The sequence below is a fragment of the Cygnus atratus genome, chromosome 3 (genome assembly GCF_013377495.2).
Source record: "Cygnus atratus isolate AKBS03 ecotype Queensland, Australia chromosome 3, CAtr_DNAZoo_HiC_assembly, whole genome shotgun sequence".
Taxonomy (NCBI): domain Eukaryota; kingdom Metazoa; phylum Chordata; class Aves; order Anseriformes; family Anatidae; genus Cygnus; species Cygnus atratus.
The window spans coordinates 31336904-31353354 of record NC_066364.1 but is presented as its reverse complement, the minus strand read 5'-3'; the positions used below and the strand labels follow the sequence as shown (position 1 = coordinate 31353354).

General features: G+C 39.8%; 1 protein-coding gene across 1 annotated transcript in view; it reads left to right on the top strand.

The window, feature by feature from the left end:
- The first annotated feature begins 11025 nt into the window (after positions 1–11025).
- The window catches only part of COL9A1 (collagen type IX alpha 1 chain), a 66758-nt gene continuing 61332 nt past the window's right edge, over positions 11026–16451 (top strand). Inside the window, exons 1-4 of the mRNA XM_035542952.2 lie at positions 11026–11039; positions 11363–11436; positions 12824–12901; positions 13045–13177. Of these exons, the coding sequence (XP_035398845.1) occupies positions 11026–11039; positions 11363–11436; positions 12824–12901; positions 13045–13177 (299 nt within the window). The remainder of the gene's footprint in view (positions 11040–11362; positions 11437–12823; positions 12902–13044; positions 13178–16451) is intronic.

Below are 16451 nucleotides of genomic sequence, written 5' to 3'. Positions count from 1 at the left end.
TTTGCAGTAAAGCTCATTTTAAACAAGGTGTCTGCCTTGCTGATAGTGCTAGAGTGCTTGAAAGCAAAAATTTTAAAAATCCTAGTTCTTGAATAGCTCACCAATATAACTAAAGATAGAAATAGCACTGCTGACATTGAGTGTCTTAACAACCTGCATACTACCAAAAGATGGAAAGGGCCAATAATTCATTCGTCTATGCATACATACATCTTGCATTATCAATATTAAACAGTAATAATACGTTGTTAGGTCTAATTTAGTTTATAATGAATTAACAGTATAGCATGAGAACCTGAGCATTGGTGATTATAAAACTCCACCTGTCGGGCAGAAAAGTTAGTTCATGCATCATGTTGCCACAGATAGTTTGTGTGTGCCCAGTTAACACCGGAAAAAGATTTCCCAGTTTAGATTGTTTTCATCAAATGAAGCTTTGCTTTACCTGGAGCAGCTTATGCCAGCTCAGCAAGTGAAATACACTATGCAGATGAAGCCCATTTATCTGGCATAACTGTATATATATGAGGACTTTTCCAGTATAAAATGTCACAAGAAATCCCACACTCTGTCATTATTATGCCAAGAAACAGTTCTGCAATGTAGACTTGAACTCATCCTAAAAAAAAGCTTCCTATAGGTGGCATTAAACAGGATTACTGAAGAGGCTTTAAAGACAGCCTGAAATAGGGAAGTTTCTGAAGTTTTAGACATTTCACAGAACTGGAGAACACTGTGTGTCAAATTTGTGCTGCATTACCTTGGAAATTGTGTTCAGTGCCCTGGAGTATTCTTCTCAATTATATCAAAGGATCTGAAATACACTGAGAAATGACCTAGAGGTATAGGAGACAGCCTGAGTGACAACACATTTAGAAAAGGTTATCACTTGCATTCATATGCTGATTGTGGCAAGCAATTACACTGTCAGTCATTTGCTCTCGGGCTGCTATCTAGTTCAGCACAAATGCTGTAGATAAGCTTTTTTTAAGAAGTATCTGTGTAAAAGAGTAATCAAACAGCGGAATTTGTTGTCCAGAGAGGCTGAGGGATCTCCATCCTTGGAGATAATCATACCTTGACAGGTCTTGAGCAACCTGTTCTAATTTGCAGGGTACTCCTGCTCTGAGTAGGGGTTGGACCAGATGACTTACAGAAATCCCTGCAACCCAGAATTGTTGTATGAACCTCTGCTACTCTTCTGATAAACTCATTACACACCAACACAAACAGGATGTTTGTGTTCTTCAGTCAAGTACCTGAGTTTTAGAAGATTTGACTCAAGAGAACTCATGCTTAGAATGGTCCTTCGAATTCCTAAATCTAAATATTCTTAAGAGTAGCATTCAAACATAGCTATCTGTCTCAAATACAGTACTGAACAGGGTGCTGTTCATGTATACCTAGGCTTTTCAGACAGCTTGATATGGGCCTAAAAGACAGGGTTTTAGCACTCCTGTGAAGTTCTCTGACTATCCTCAAAATTGCTAGTGCCAGGGAAGCAGCTGCTTGCTCAGCCTTCCCTACCACCTGGTTTTGTCCTTAGCCTGGGAAGACCTTTGTTAGAAGAGACACGGTACTTTGCTTTTCATGCTCAGTTAGTCTTCGGTTTTCCTACAAGGCTTCCAAAAGGGAGAGTGATTTTGTGGTGGGATGTTTGCCTGCCAAGGGCTGGCCTGTGATCATTAACTCATTTCACACGGCCTAGCAGACGTTGGATAGTAACAACGTCTGCTCAGCTCTGTGCAAGACTTGACTCAGAGCACTGACCTAGAAGTGGCAGAAGTCCTCTCCCACTGTTAATCCTCCATGCTGCTGCCTTGCCCTTGAACACGTGTCTATCACTCGGAACTATTTAAAGTATGCTGTAAATCTTTGCAGAAGCTGGCTGGCTACCAGAGTGGCTGCAGTACACAATGCAGTCTGCATAATTCGGGTGAGATTACAAATATTGTGAGGAAATGTGACATTCAGAACATCGTAGTTAGGTTATTTTTGTTCCCAATTTTTGTGCATAGCTCCCACTGATGGAGATGAGAAGTCTGTATATCGGAGGCATTCCTACTTGGATTTCATTGTGAGTCACTTAGCTCTTGATTTGTCAGCCCTCTATATCAGCCAAATTTCCGTTATCACCTTCCTAAATCTTTTGGGGGAGAATATTTTCTTAAATTGATTTTGGCTTTACAAAAAAATCTTCCGTCAAAAAAAAAAGTATAGTTGCCCGCATGTTATAAACGTTATGGATTTCTCAATCCATAATTTATAAGGACATAAATTCTGGGAAAGTTCTAAGTTTTAGGAAATAAGCAAAGGTATCATTTCAGCGGTAAGAAAAGGGAAAGAAATCTTGAGATATATTACAATAAGTTCTATTAAAAATACATTCTTATATATATAAATATATATATATATTTTTTGCATACAAAAAAAGTCTCTTGCATACAAAAGTTTAATGAAAAGAGATCCAAAAAAGTTGATAGTAAGACTTCTCAGGTCCATTGTATGGGAAGCCCACTGGTGGAAAAAAATAAAAAAGGAATAAAAAAATGATAATAACAATGGGTTTGGTTCAATCCAACTATAGGACTTCTAAAAATAAATGAGAAAGCAGCAAAACAAGTTCTGTGACATTTGCAGGAGTGACTAATTTGCAAATGACAACAGGAAATATCTAATCATATCTGATGAGATATACTTCAGAGCATTGCATCAGAAACATGAGAGACAGAGAAGCTTATGCCTCTAGATAATCAGCATGAATTTATTTATAGGCACGTTACATTCCTTCTTAAGTGAGTTGCAGTAAAACATTTACCAATCTTTTCTAAAGCCTACTATTTAAAAAAAATCAAGATGATAAACAGTCTGCTGCTCACTCTCTATTTTTGCGGTTTCGTTCCTGAAGAAAAGTTCACGTAGTTTTCCAGAAGAAATATTGCAGATATCACCCAGATATCACTGGAAAATATTTTTTCTTTTCTGAGTTCAGTCTTGCCATACACTCCTCTTAAACTATCTGAGCACTTGATTCTTGCAGCACCAATAGCTACTTACAGCTATAGAAACTGAATAGAAAGGAACTACCAACTCACATGTTTCTCGTAGTGAAAGTCTTTCTCACACTCCTCAAGGGCAAGACAATGGAGAACAAGGTCCAGAAATTGAGTACAGGTACTGAGATGTTCATAAGTTGCAGCAGTACAAATTCTGTTTGCATGAGCAGAAAAAATTGCCACCATGATAGTGTCTAACCCCTGGTGCAGTTGCTGTGAGTGGTTCAGGAGTCTCTAACCTTGGAGATACGCAGATCCCAGATGGCAAGGCCCTGACTGACCTGCTCTGACTCTGAAATAGATTCTGCTTTGAGAGGAGGTTGGACCAGATGACCTTCACAGGTCCCCCCAGTCTTAATTTTTTCTATGCATCCTATGCTGTTCAGATAATGCCCAGTCTGTGATGTGTCCCTTGAGATTCCTCTCCATTTACAAGAATAAAGCTTCCATCCCAGTATCTTGCATTTTGGAGAAAATTAGAAACAGCAGAAGGAAAATCCCTTCCTTCTTAAACTATGGCTGTTTTTGTTTTTTAGGAATGCTGCTAGGTCTGAGTCTCCTGAAATGTGTTCTGATATTACAAGGAGAGATTTTCCTTTATGAATTTTCAATATTACGGAGTATTTTAAGTATTAAGAACATCTGTATCAGGTCAGACCGAAAGAACATCTGACACAGCATACTTTCTTTGGTATAGATATTAATAGCGGATGCCTAGAGAAGCACATCGGATAGAATGAGTACATTGCAACTTTTCTCCAGTGTATTTTCCCAGCCTTTAGTGATTTGTGGTCCAGTGCCTTTGTGAGCTGGAGGTGGTCCCTGGTGGATTTTTCCCCCATTAATCTGACATGTCTCTTTCTGATCCCTTACAACCTTTTAGCACTCACAATGTCATGTGGAAAAGAATTTCACTGCTCACCTACATGCTATATGGAGAAATTTAATCTGTTACTTGTTTTGAATCTTCTGGCTTCCACCTTCAGTTGATAACCTCAGTCGTTGTTCTGGAAGAGAGCAACACCTGTTCTCTATTTGCTTTTTCCATGATGCTCATAATTTATTACATCTCGTTTATTTCAAGGTTGAAGAACCCTCATCTGTTTACAGAGTCGCAGAATGGGAGAGAGGCAAGATTCACAGAATCACAGATCGGCTGAGGTTGGCAGGGCCCTCTGCAGTCCAACCCCCTGCAGGGACGCCTATAGGTGCCCAGGACCATGTCCAGGTGTCCAAGCAGGGAGACCTCTCCACAACTTCCCTGGGCAACTTGTACCAGTGCTCCACCTCCTGCACAGTAAAGAAGTGCTGCCTGATGTTCAGAGGAAACCTCCTCTGCTTGTGCTGGCATGGGCACCACTGAAAAGATCCTGGCTCTATCTTTATTATGCCCTCCCTTCAGGTATTTGTGTACATTGATGAGATCCCCCCTGAGCCTCCTCTTCTCCGTGCTGAAATTCTTATATGTGTTGAAATCATTCCAAACCCTGCTGACCATGGTTTAGGCAGTAGCAATTTGAAATTTTCTGCTTTGTTCACTATGATTTTCCTAATTTCTCTCAACATGCAGTTTTCATTTTTTGCACACTACTAAGCACAGAGCTATGTTTTCTTAACTCTTCATAGTATACCTGACATATCTTTCTAGAATGGTAAAAGATACCATGAATTTAGGACCTTTTTTTTTTTTTTTTTGGTTCATTAACAGTTATTCCCTGCTTATTTATAGGGAATTTCATCTGCTATTTTATCAAATGCTTACTAGGTATTTTGGGACTTTCCCACAACTTTACACCCTCAACGTTCATTTTTATTGCTTGGGTAACTTCCTCATATCTGCAGGTGTTACCACATCATTATTCACAATCTTTCAAAATCTTTTATGGATATGTTGAACAGTGCAGGCCTTTGTACAAATCTCTGTGGGACTTGGCTATTAAGCCTCCCTCTGCTTTGAAAATTATCATTAATTCTAACCCATGTTTTTTACTCTGTAGCCGTCATTTTGTCAGCACATTTTTCAGAAGAGCACTGCCAGTCATGACATAAAGGTAGACTCACTGAGAGAAAACAAAAGGAATAATTTTGACATTTTTTTTTTGCTGTGTTAGTTTAATCTGAATCAACTTCTGACCAGAACAATTTTTGCAGTCCAGTGGCTATACTGAGGTCAATAAACAGCGGCAAGTGGAAGTGTAAAGTCAGTGCAATGATAACGTAGACCTTGTTATAAATAATTAAATCCACACAAACTGGTAGAATTATACTTCCCAATGTTTTATTATTGTGTTATTCTGCCATATTTATGTACTTTATATTTCTCACAAGAGAGAAAATAACAAATGTTAAATTTTTGCACTTTTTTTTTTTTTGATACAGAATATATCTTGCAGATTAAAATGTATACTCCACATGTCAAACTCTGTATAGAAGTCAACATGTGCCAGCTTTCTCTGGTCCTAGAATCCACCCTAATGTCATAAGTTGTTGAAACCTAGCTTTCATTATGAAACAAACTGTCTCCCCCTCCCAGAGCTGTTCAAACAGCACTTGAATAAGCACGAACTTATGCAATGATGTCCTAAGTCTGCAAAAAGTCTGAAATGACTTTGGGAAGAGCTGAGGACTTTGGGGATCACCATTCAGACAAAAAGTTGCTACAGAAACCTCATGGTCTTCAATACTGTGAAATCTGGCTTTTTTTTTTTTTTTTCCGCATCTGCCACAGAAATCAAAATTTGTGTCATAGAATTTGCTCTTTTGTAGAAATGAGTAAGAGGAAATGAATATTTCTCTCCTTCCCTGTCATGTCAAGACTTCTCAACGTCTGCAATGCCCCATTTTTTCACAAGGGGCATTGAACTGGGCTAAGGAAAACCTTCCCTGCCCTTGAGGCCAGGCAGACGGAGCCAGGCTGGGCTGTGGATGGGGGTGAAGGGTGCTGAGCCCAGCTGGGGAGACAAGCAGCAGGACAGGGAGTGCTGCTAGCCTTTAAAATTGTCACTGAGTGAAATAGCTGTTTGTTAATTTTAATTTCATGAGTATTTTCACCTATGAATCATTGTTGTGGTGCACATATGCTTGTGTAAGAAAGGGAAATCTTGATCCTGATTAAATCAATGGAAATTTTGTTACTGGTGTTAGCAAGGGCACGATTTCTCTCAAAGAGTATTTCATGACAGTAAAATAATTCTTGCTGCAGCATTTTGAGATAAATATCAATGGGACTAAGTTCCATCATGTCAACTATTACAAAAAGTTCTGTTTTTAAGAACTGGAATTTCTGATCAGATAACATAAGCTTGGCTGGAAAAGAATCTGAGTTATAATGTTAGAATTTCCCAGCTCTGCAGAAACGTGAAAGAACATGTTTTTCATCCTCTAAAATGGTGTGATGGTGTTGGGATAATATTTAGGTAATTTGCAGTAATAGGAAGAGATAACAATATAAAACAATATCACTGAGATATATTAAATATGACTGAAGATGCTTCCAACACACATGCATATATGTGCATGTATATACATATATACAGGTCTAGTTAAGTGCAATTGTGAGATTCAGACCCCGGGTCTTAGGAGTACTATTTGCTATTACAAATTAGAAATTCTTCACTACATTTTATACTAAACTAACTAATACAATCATACAAATTCTATTTCTGATCCTATTTCTCTTGTTGAGAATCAAATCAGTAAAATCAGTGTGATCTGTAGACCAACAAAGCCGTAACTTGAGTGGGATCAGAATTCTAATTTCTGCTGAAATAAAGTTGTTTTTGTTGCAATATTAGCATATTTCTGCTTGAAGTCTGCTTAACTTCACTTTTGATTTTCTCTGCAATTCATCTAGAAAATAAATTCTCCTATATTTAAGATAATTGGAATTACTGACTGTAACATTAGGGGATAATGTCTGTCTGGCACCCCTGGAGACAAAGCACAAATCTTTTGACCTAGAAAGAAATGAAAATAGGAAAGATGCCACAATGTAGACTTTCATTCCAAGGTATGGGAACAGTAAGTCTCATCCATAGAAAGAATTGTTACTGCAAAGGGACATGAAGCTCTGAAGGAAGTTTGTCTGTCCTGATGTACATACCATTTCTGTTTGTGCCATCTCTGTTATACCATTTCCATGAACATCCCACAGGGATCAGCTGAATTTTGGAGAATGCACTGGGAAAGCCTGAATGTTCACAAAGTGGCTTCAATGACAGCGCAGTGAGGTTAAACTGGAAGATGATTGTGCTGAGATGATTCTGGCCCCATGTACTTCCAGGTTTCTCTAAGTGACCTCTCCTAGAAAGAAGCTGTTTGGTCTTTATGAAAAATGAAATCTGACAGCTTGGAAAGAAAAGCTGTTTTTCTTCCCATGCCAAAATTCATAAAATTTTGGACAGAAAAGTACATTTTTATGATGAAGGTAAGGATTTATTGGATAATAAATTATATGCTGAATTCCAGTGATGTGTTGGAACCTGGCAAGGATTATAATTTTGCTGTCAATTCAATTACCCTAGACTTTTGGATGTTGGTTTAATTATTTGTTGTCAGTTTAATTAAAAGGCGCTTAAGTCAGTGCAAGTTTTGCCCCTGATGTCAATGAGATCAGTCACAGGTCTAAGTTGTCTTAACTCTTAGAGTGATTAATAAAGAGCAGATCTTTCAGAAACACTATCAGTCATAGCGACGTGCAGTTAATCTCGAACTATCAGAGCCAAACAAAGTCGCACAAGTTCAATGAGTGGCATGTGCTAATACCAGAGTCTGTTAAAATACCAAGAGAACAGGCAGCAGTGGCCATTGTCCTATAAGTAAAAATGAAGAAAGATGAAATGTAAAAAATAGATTTTTGTTATTGTGAAATGAATGGTGAATGTGGCCTTAAGAAGCTGAAGTTAAATGGGAAGAATGAAGACACAATTTAAAAGAGAAGTACCATGTGATGCAGACGTAGCATTTCAGAGAACACGAGATAAATAAAAAGCAGCCTCCCTCAAGTCTTCTCCACTGCCCTTCTCCCCTCCAGCTGTGCCTGGAGGAGCAGGGGCAAGGCTGTGGCCAGCAACCATTGCTCTCTTGTGAGACCACTCACTTGGGCTTTAGCAAAGCAGATTGGACTTTGGTTCCTCTGGTTCCCAAAGCTTGTTCGTGAGCCATCAATATCTGCATGTATGCCTCAAATACTTTTCAGAGGAAGAACAAACTCGCCTAGTCTCCTAAAATTCCTGCTCGAAAGTACAAGCCAGTGACACTGAGCTTCTTCGAGACTAGTCAAACAATGAAATGTCAGGAGATGGCTTAACTTAGCCATCCCAAATTGCACTCAGCCCGAGCCTGAACTGAGGAACCTTCTTCTCTGCCACATTTAACAGCTCCTCCTGAGCCAAATGTTGGTTTCTGTGGTTTGTGTTGGATTGCACCTTTTGAAAGTCTAACTACAGCCATCTCACTGGAACCTTTTTCATCACAGAGAGCAAGCCTTTATATCTGCAGAAGAAGCTGGGTCCACCTAATTTATTTGCTATTTCCCTGGCAAGACCACAGTCTTACCAGACAGCTGTGCAAATGCACGTTCACTAGTGCAAGCTACACATAAGAGGAATATGGAATCAGACATATGAGGAGGGGATGTGAAGTCAGGTATGTAAGCACACTTTTAAACAGCTAGTGAGGTGATGACATTCCTACATGGCTTGTCTTCAGGAGATATTTGATCAAAGTCACCATAGCTTTGCTAAACAACAGAGATATTTTTGGAGAATCACGTTCTATGTTGTTTAATTAATCTACTTTCAAGGGTTTAGCAGTTGGTCTTTAGGTGATGAATTCTCAAGCAAGTGGCTAAACAGCAATTACAGTGCACTGAAATTTTCTGAAAAAAAAAAAATAAATCCGTATTAGCCTAATTCATAAAAACAGAAAAATACAAAGTGACAAAGAGACATCAAACTACTCATGTCATCTGAATGTGTATGCCAGTTGGAAAGGGACTGACTCTGTGACCCTCAGCAAGGTATATAAGATCTATATAAGATCTCAATCTATCTCAGTTTACATCTACATGAAATGGGAATAATATTGACCAGATGAGGGGGCTTTTAAATCAGCTACCACTAGTTTGTCTGTTAACATTTATTGGGCTCTTTGAAGATAATGTGATAATTATTAGTAGAACACCTAATCAGAAGGTTCATCATAGATCGTGAGTTTTGTTTCAAGTGGAAGACATCAGGATGCACACAGGACAATCAGAGCCTATTAGCATCTTTTAAAGCGTTTTTCCTTTGCTCACAAATAGAATAGCAAATTAGTTTTCCAACCCTTAATTACATCGTTTTATTTCAGCAAGTATGTCTTGTGAAGATGCTGGATTGGGAAAAGACATATTACAGGTACAAAATAACCCCTTGAGAATCGCTGAAATGAAATGCAAATGCAAATAGATTATAGATTGTTCAGAAACCGAGTATGTGTTTTCCAAATTTCTCTGAACAAGCCCCCTTCCCTTTGGAGGGCATTATGTCTGTTTGAATAACCCCAGACACAGGCAATGTCAGACTTCTTTCTGTCATGTGCCCCAAATATTTGCTAATCTATTCAAAGATGGTATAGATATGGTTCCATATCTAACCACTTGGATGGCTTTTTCTTCCTGTAAATAAATTGACAATATTAACCAGTTTCAAAGGCACACTGCCTGCCACAACCTACCATTTGATGAGAGAGATGGTTTGGCACCTAACTATCCCATTCCTTTAAAAATCTGTTACTCCTTATAAGCCCTCAGTGCTCTCATTTGTTCTTTCCCATGACACGCCATCCCTTCCCCTTCCATATAACTTCACGGGACTTCCACATCACTCCCTCCTGCTCCTTATAAAATATTATCATGGTAGATAAGTGACTCAGGTTTATGGTGACTTGGGCAAACTTATTGTGAAATCTAAATATTATTTCTCCAATTTTTAATTTTCTTTATTGACAATAGTTTCATCTGCCAATTCTGGTACACACGTCATAGGTTGACCATCATGATGCTAGACTACAAGCCTCCTGGTATTTATCTTTCTCTTGATGGGGGAAAAAGTGGTGTCACCCAAGATCTGTGATTATCTGTTTGATCAGGCATCTTTGCAGTAACTATCAGGACTTCTTGGCTTTTCACCCCTTACCTTTGGTCTTTTCATGCATACAGATTTTAGTCTCTCTCACTCTCTCTATGGCCATGTGAAGAAATGTGAATAAATGTCTTTCTGTGTCCAAATGTGTACTGTCTATGGAAAGCAAGTGCTTTATCAACTGAAGAACAGGAGTCTACTTTGTAGTGCCTGTGTGTATTCCTTAAAAAGGCTCAAGTTTAAGCAATAAAACCCCTTTTAAATAATTGGTTTTATTCAGAGGGATCAACTGGGACATCTCCAGCTAGGCTTCTCCTAAGACCATCAGATGAATAAATCATTGAGAAATGAAACTATCTTCTTTATAGGACTGGTCTCTTCTTCTGGAAGCTTTTAGCCTTAACACCGCATCAGGGCCACCAGTTTTCTCAAAAATCCCTTGGTACATATAATTCTTTCATCTGCCTCGTTGAACAGCAGACCCTGCCATTTGGTGACTGGCATTGCTTAACTCACATTTTCTTAATCTCTCTACCCTGATGCTGGCATAAGCAGCAGCCTTTTCTTTGCTCTCTTGGCATCTTTGTACTCAGCTGGCTCCTGAGATCCGCCCTCAGACCCCACCAGGACACACATGTCTATCCAGCCCCCACCTCCTTCCCTTCGCAAGGTTAAAACCAACCCAGCAGCTGCACCTCCCTCCCTGCTGAGTACTGCATGGGGCAGAAGGAGCAGTCTGCACCCATTCGCACTCTCCTTGACAGGGCTAATGACAGGGAACAAGAGAGTGTGAATATCTACACCAAATATTCACATGAGAGAAGTGAAGAAAACCAGCAGTGAAGATGAAAAGCAACTGGTAAGAGAACAAGTGGGATTTAGATAAATCTGTAAATAAGAGATTAGAACAGTTAAAGCTGTCTTTGCCAACTGCCTTCTTTGTTGTTTGTTTTCACGACAGCATTATACGAAAGAAATGGTAATAGCAAGACCTTTGTAGACATGCTTTATTATAAAGACAAAGATAAAAAGTTCTCGTGTAAAGAAATTGTCTTGTCAAGTCTGTTAGTAAATTCTTACCTCATGGTTTTATACACTTAATATGCATGACTGAGGAGAAAGTCAACAGCAGAACCCGTCAGAAACTATACATTCATACTAGAGTTTGCTTTCTGTTTACAGGAAAATTACAGCTTTCTTGTACGTGTGTAGTTTTCTGGGGTCTTTCGTCTCAGCTACCATCCAGCAACAATCAAGTAAGGAGATAGACTTTATCTGCCTTTCATCTTTCTGTAATTTTGACTGTCAAAAGAATTATTCTGAGCTTATTCAAAATTAAAATCCTCTCTAGCTAGCCATCACAACAGAAAGATAGAACTACCTCTGTGTGTGTGTATGTATTTATCTGCGTATGCATATGAGAAAGAGGGGAAAAAGTGAGAGCTATGTGTATTATTTTAAGTGCACTATTAGATATATTTTTAAGATAGGGATTAAAATCTGCATATAGGTGGTAGATACACAACACAAATCCCCCCCCCCCCCCATCTTTCAGTGCTCCTAGTTAGATATTAGTCTGCTATATATGGCAACAAACTGGTTCCACTTTATTTGCTGGGAATAAAATATAAATGGCTGGATGTCAGCCATAAGTCTCATCAAATAATATAGAATGAGGCTATTTCTAAGGTGTAACATGTCAGCTTGAATGTTCCCTTTAAGCCTATGTTGTCAGAAGGAAACCCACATTTATGGTTGAGCCCTTGCAGCACACAAGAGGCTCTCTGTAGGTTAGAAATGTATCTCCTTCCAACTTGCATGCTTCATTCTTCCCCATCCAGACTCTACTAACATTTTCCATACTGACCTGCTACTGGACTTGCACAGAATTCTGAAATTATTTGAATAAATGTTTATTTTCCCTTCTTCCTTCCTTAAATTAGGGGAATCAGTTGGGTCTCCATTTCATTGCAGGGCTTTTTGGCAAATAATATTCAGAAAAATTAGATATTTAAATTTGCTTTCCTCAAACAAACTTCTTCCACGTTCTTGCTTGGGTCAGTAAAAAAAGTCTGTAAATCCTTCTTGCCCCTAACGTGTATTTCATGAATGGCCATTTTCTCTGATCAAACGTGGCCCAGTGGTGGGATGGTGGGAACACCTGGAATACCAGAGAGGATGAAAGAAGTGCCAACAATTTCTCCCCTCAACAGCCTCTTTAGTTGGCATAAAGCTTGTTTAAGTTTCCTTGGGATTAGGAACACTATTGATTTAGGCAACAGTTTTTTTTTTCCTTTTTTTTTTTTTTTTTTAAGGTTGCTTAAACCAAAAAAAGTTCCAGACCTAAAACTCCTAACACTGCAGGTCTTCTTATGCTGGTACAATTATTCCACTGTAACTCTGCTAGAAAAGAATAATAACTCCCTCATTTAAAGGTCTAAAAAATCAAATAAAGACTCATTTGAAATTTGGAGCTCCCTAGAAACAGATATTTATTTTCTTTGACCTCTGACTTCACCAAGTACATTTTTCATTTATTATTTATAGTTCTATTTAATTCATAATATTCTTACAATTGCTTCAATTAATTTTTTAAGGTGATCTCTGCAGGCACATGGTTAACTAATTCATCCCTTTTTGCAGGACTACCAGCCATCCTGGGTGCTAGTCGGAGAACTGATCTCTGTCCAACAATTAGGATTGGCCAAGATGATTTACCAGGCAAGTATCATCTGACTTTTTCAGGAAATAGCTGCTGTTCAGAAACTCTAATATTCAGGTTATATTCAGCTCTGTCACTGCACAATGCTGAAATTAAATTAAAATAAAAGTTATATTTTGGACATGTATGTTTTTTCTTGTAGGCTTTGACCTGATTTCTCAGTTCCAAATAGAAAAAGCTGCTTCCCGAGGAATTATCCAGAGAGTAGTGGGTTCCACTGCTCTACAAGTGGCTTATAAATTGGGGCCCAATGTAGACTTCAGGATCCCAACCAGGTAATGCTCTTTGCTGTTTGACTTTAAAACATACACACACAATAATTTCACAAGTTTATTATTTAAGGGATAGATCTTCTCTGCAGCTGGATGACCTCATTTGCAAAGTTTTTGGAAAGGGAAAGATGAGTTCAACTTCCATATATATGTATGTGTATATATATATATATATATTTTTTTTTTTTAATTGAAACTACCAGACTAGGTTGATTCTGTAATAGCAATTTCAGGGACATCCACTTTCCTCTACCAATAGTATTGCTCAGGGCTCCTGGAGTTTTGCCGAAAGAAATATATTCACCTCTAGGAAGTGAGGCCAAAAGTAGGGAGGTGAAGCAAGGACAACAAGAGGACAGTGAGGAAAGTTTTCTCAAAACATTGAAACAGAGAGATCTTTCTTATGATGTAAAGACTGCAGAGATAAGAATGGAAACTTTGTTGTTGTTGTTGTTTGTTTGTTTGTTTGCTTTTTGGATAACTGTTACATGCATGTTCCTGTCTGATTTATGGTCACTTAATCTATAAAAGATGATAGCTATTATTTAGCATGTCACAGGCAAATTGCAACAGGAGCCACTATTTAGGAATCTAATTACGTTTGTTCTTTAGAAGCCAGGATTGGTGCAGGTGAATGAATAGAGACAGTACAACAGGGTAGAGAAGTCTTTGCCAAACTTGGGCAACCCTGCATTCTGGTCCAGCACCTGATGTCATTAAGAATGCCTTTAATTAGCAATTGTCTGGTGTAGCCTTCGTTGGACTACTGTTTCAGCTAGAAATATTTGGAGAGCAAAGTATTTCTGTTGCATGCCAGCTATCACAGACAAGTTTTTCTTGCTGCAGTCTTCCCTGGCTTCTGCCTCCATAGCCATTAGGTTAACCCAGTTTCAAGTTTAACTGGCTGATTGCATTGGACTCATGATTACTTTCCCTCACAGTGGCACATCAAGGCTGCTAGTGCATAAAGGTGAATCCAAACACAGAGAGAAAATGGGATCTTCATTTCACGAAAAAATGTAGATTCTCATATTCTCAACTTGTGCATTTTAACTCAGAAAGAATCTGAAATATCAAAGCCATAATATTTTCATTTTTAAGAGGGCTTAGATGTATTGCTGTAAATGGCTCTAGTGATATGCTTGACACAGACAAATAATCTCTAATCAAGCCTGTACCAATTGTGTTAATATGCTGTGACATCTGAGCTGACTGCTGCCACTGGACTTGTTGGCTTGGTGTGGTGCTGTAGTATCAAGGATTTACCACATTCATGTTGCTGACTGGCACCCTCAGACAGCGCTGTGCTGTCACACCGCAATGGTAGCTCACAGTTTACCTGAAATTTCAATTTTCCCCTGGCTTAAATTATAGTCATGTGCCCTTGAGCTGAGTCCCTCACCCCACGGAATGTATAAACGCTTGAGTCCTGATAGCACTATAGGTGTGCTTCTTCTCTGCCCCTGAGCCAGAGCTTGCTGTGCTGCTCCAGTGCTATTTTATATCATGCCTCTCAGGTGCTGACTTAGAAGTGAAGCTGGCAGTAAGGAACTGAGGTTACCAGTGCAGGAGAAGCACGTCTTAAACCAGCCCGGCATGATGCAGCAATGTTCCCTTGTGGCCAAGAAGGCCGACAGTATCCTGGGGTACATTCAGAAGAGTGTTGCCAGCAGGCCAAGTGAGGTGATCCTGCTCCTCTACTCAGTCCTGGTGAGGCCACACCTGGAGCATTGTGTCCAGTTCTGGGCTCCACGGTACAAGAGGGACATGGGGGACTGGAGCACCTGTTGTACGAGGACAGGCTGAGAGAGCTGGGCCTGTTTAGCCTGGAAAAGAGAAGACTGAGGGGAGACCTCATCAATGTGTATAAATATCTGAGGGGAGGGTGTCAGGAGGATGGAGCTGGTCTCTTTTCTGTTGTGCCCAGTGACAGGACGTGAGGTAATGAGTGCAAACAGAAGTACAGGAAGTTTCAGCTCAATATGAGAGGGCATGTCTTTCCTGTGACGGTGACAGAGCCCTGGAACAGGTTGCCTGGAGAGGTTGTGGAGTCTCCTTTTCTGGAGATATTCAAACCCCACCTGCATGCCATCCTGCGCAATGTGCTGTAGGTGATCCTGCTTGGCAGGGGGGTTGAACCAGATGAGCTCCAGAGGTCCCTTCCAACCTTGGCCATCCTGTGACTCTGTGTGATTCTGTGAAAGCCCCCCTCTACCACCACCTCTATAAGGCAATGTGCCAGGAGGGCTCCTGAGGGGTGAGGGGGAGGTGGTGGCTGGCCAGAGTCAGAGGGGCACAGCGTGGGAGCTGTCTGCCCCCATGGGGCTGAAAGGCCGCCCACAACGGCTCCGCAGAGCACTGGGACCTCCTCCCACGCCCTCGTCCCAGAGGTGAGCAACCATGTTCCTGCCAAGGGCTCTCACCTTGTGGAATAGGGAGGGCTGGCCCCTAACTGAGCCTATGCTGTTGTAAGGCGTTCCAGGCTTGTGAGGCCTGTGCATGTTGAAATGGCAAGCAAGCCAATTACACTATCAGCCCATAGGGCCTGCCTGTCACTGTTCATTCAATGTGTATCAGGAATAGTAAAATTTAGGCTGGCGTATGATCATTATACCAACCCGTATTAGTCAACATTGCCGTGGCTATGGCATGGGAATGAGAGCTCAGTTAGCTGGCTACGGCTCAATATATTTATTTAGTCTTTGCTGTAGGACTAGCTTACGCAGTAGCTGTAGGACTTAGCTTTAAAAAGCTTGCATAGCTTCCTTAAAAAGCTACTAAATTGCAGCTTAGTCTTTTTGCTGCTTAATATACTTGCCAAGGTCCAGAAGTATGTCCCAGAATGAATAGAATGGTTGCACACAAGTCTTGACTTAAGCTTCTCCCATCATTCAAATAAATTTCCATTGCCTTTGCTTCTTCTGGTGGAACATCTGCGGAACAATCAACGTGGTATTCTTAGTGTAATAAGAACCTGTGACACTGCTGTGACTTACATCCATTTTCTCTGATACAGTGAACCTGTAATTTTTCAATCTAATCTATGTGTCTGTTGTAGATGTCCACCACATAGTAAATACAAAATGAATACTGTAAATTTGAGTAATAATTGTATTGATTTTTAATTGCAAGCTTAAAAAATACATGATAACAAAGGAATATGTTTGTAATATGTTTTTATGTGGGGAAAAAGGCTAGCCACCTTTTTGCAGTGGATGAAGTCTTAATCCTTTGACTTCACAAATGGGAATCCCACTGCAGGTGTCATGTCACAAGG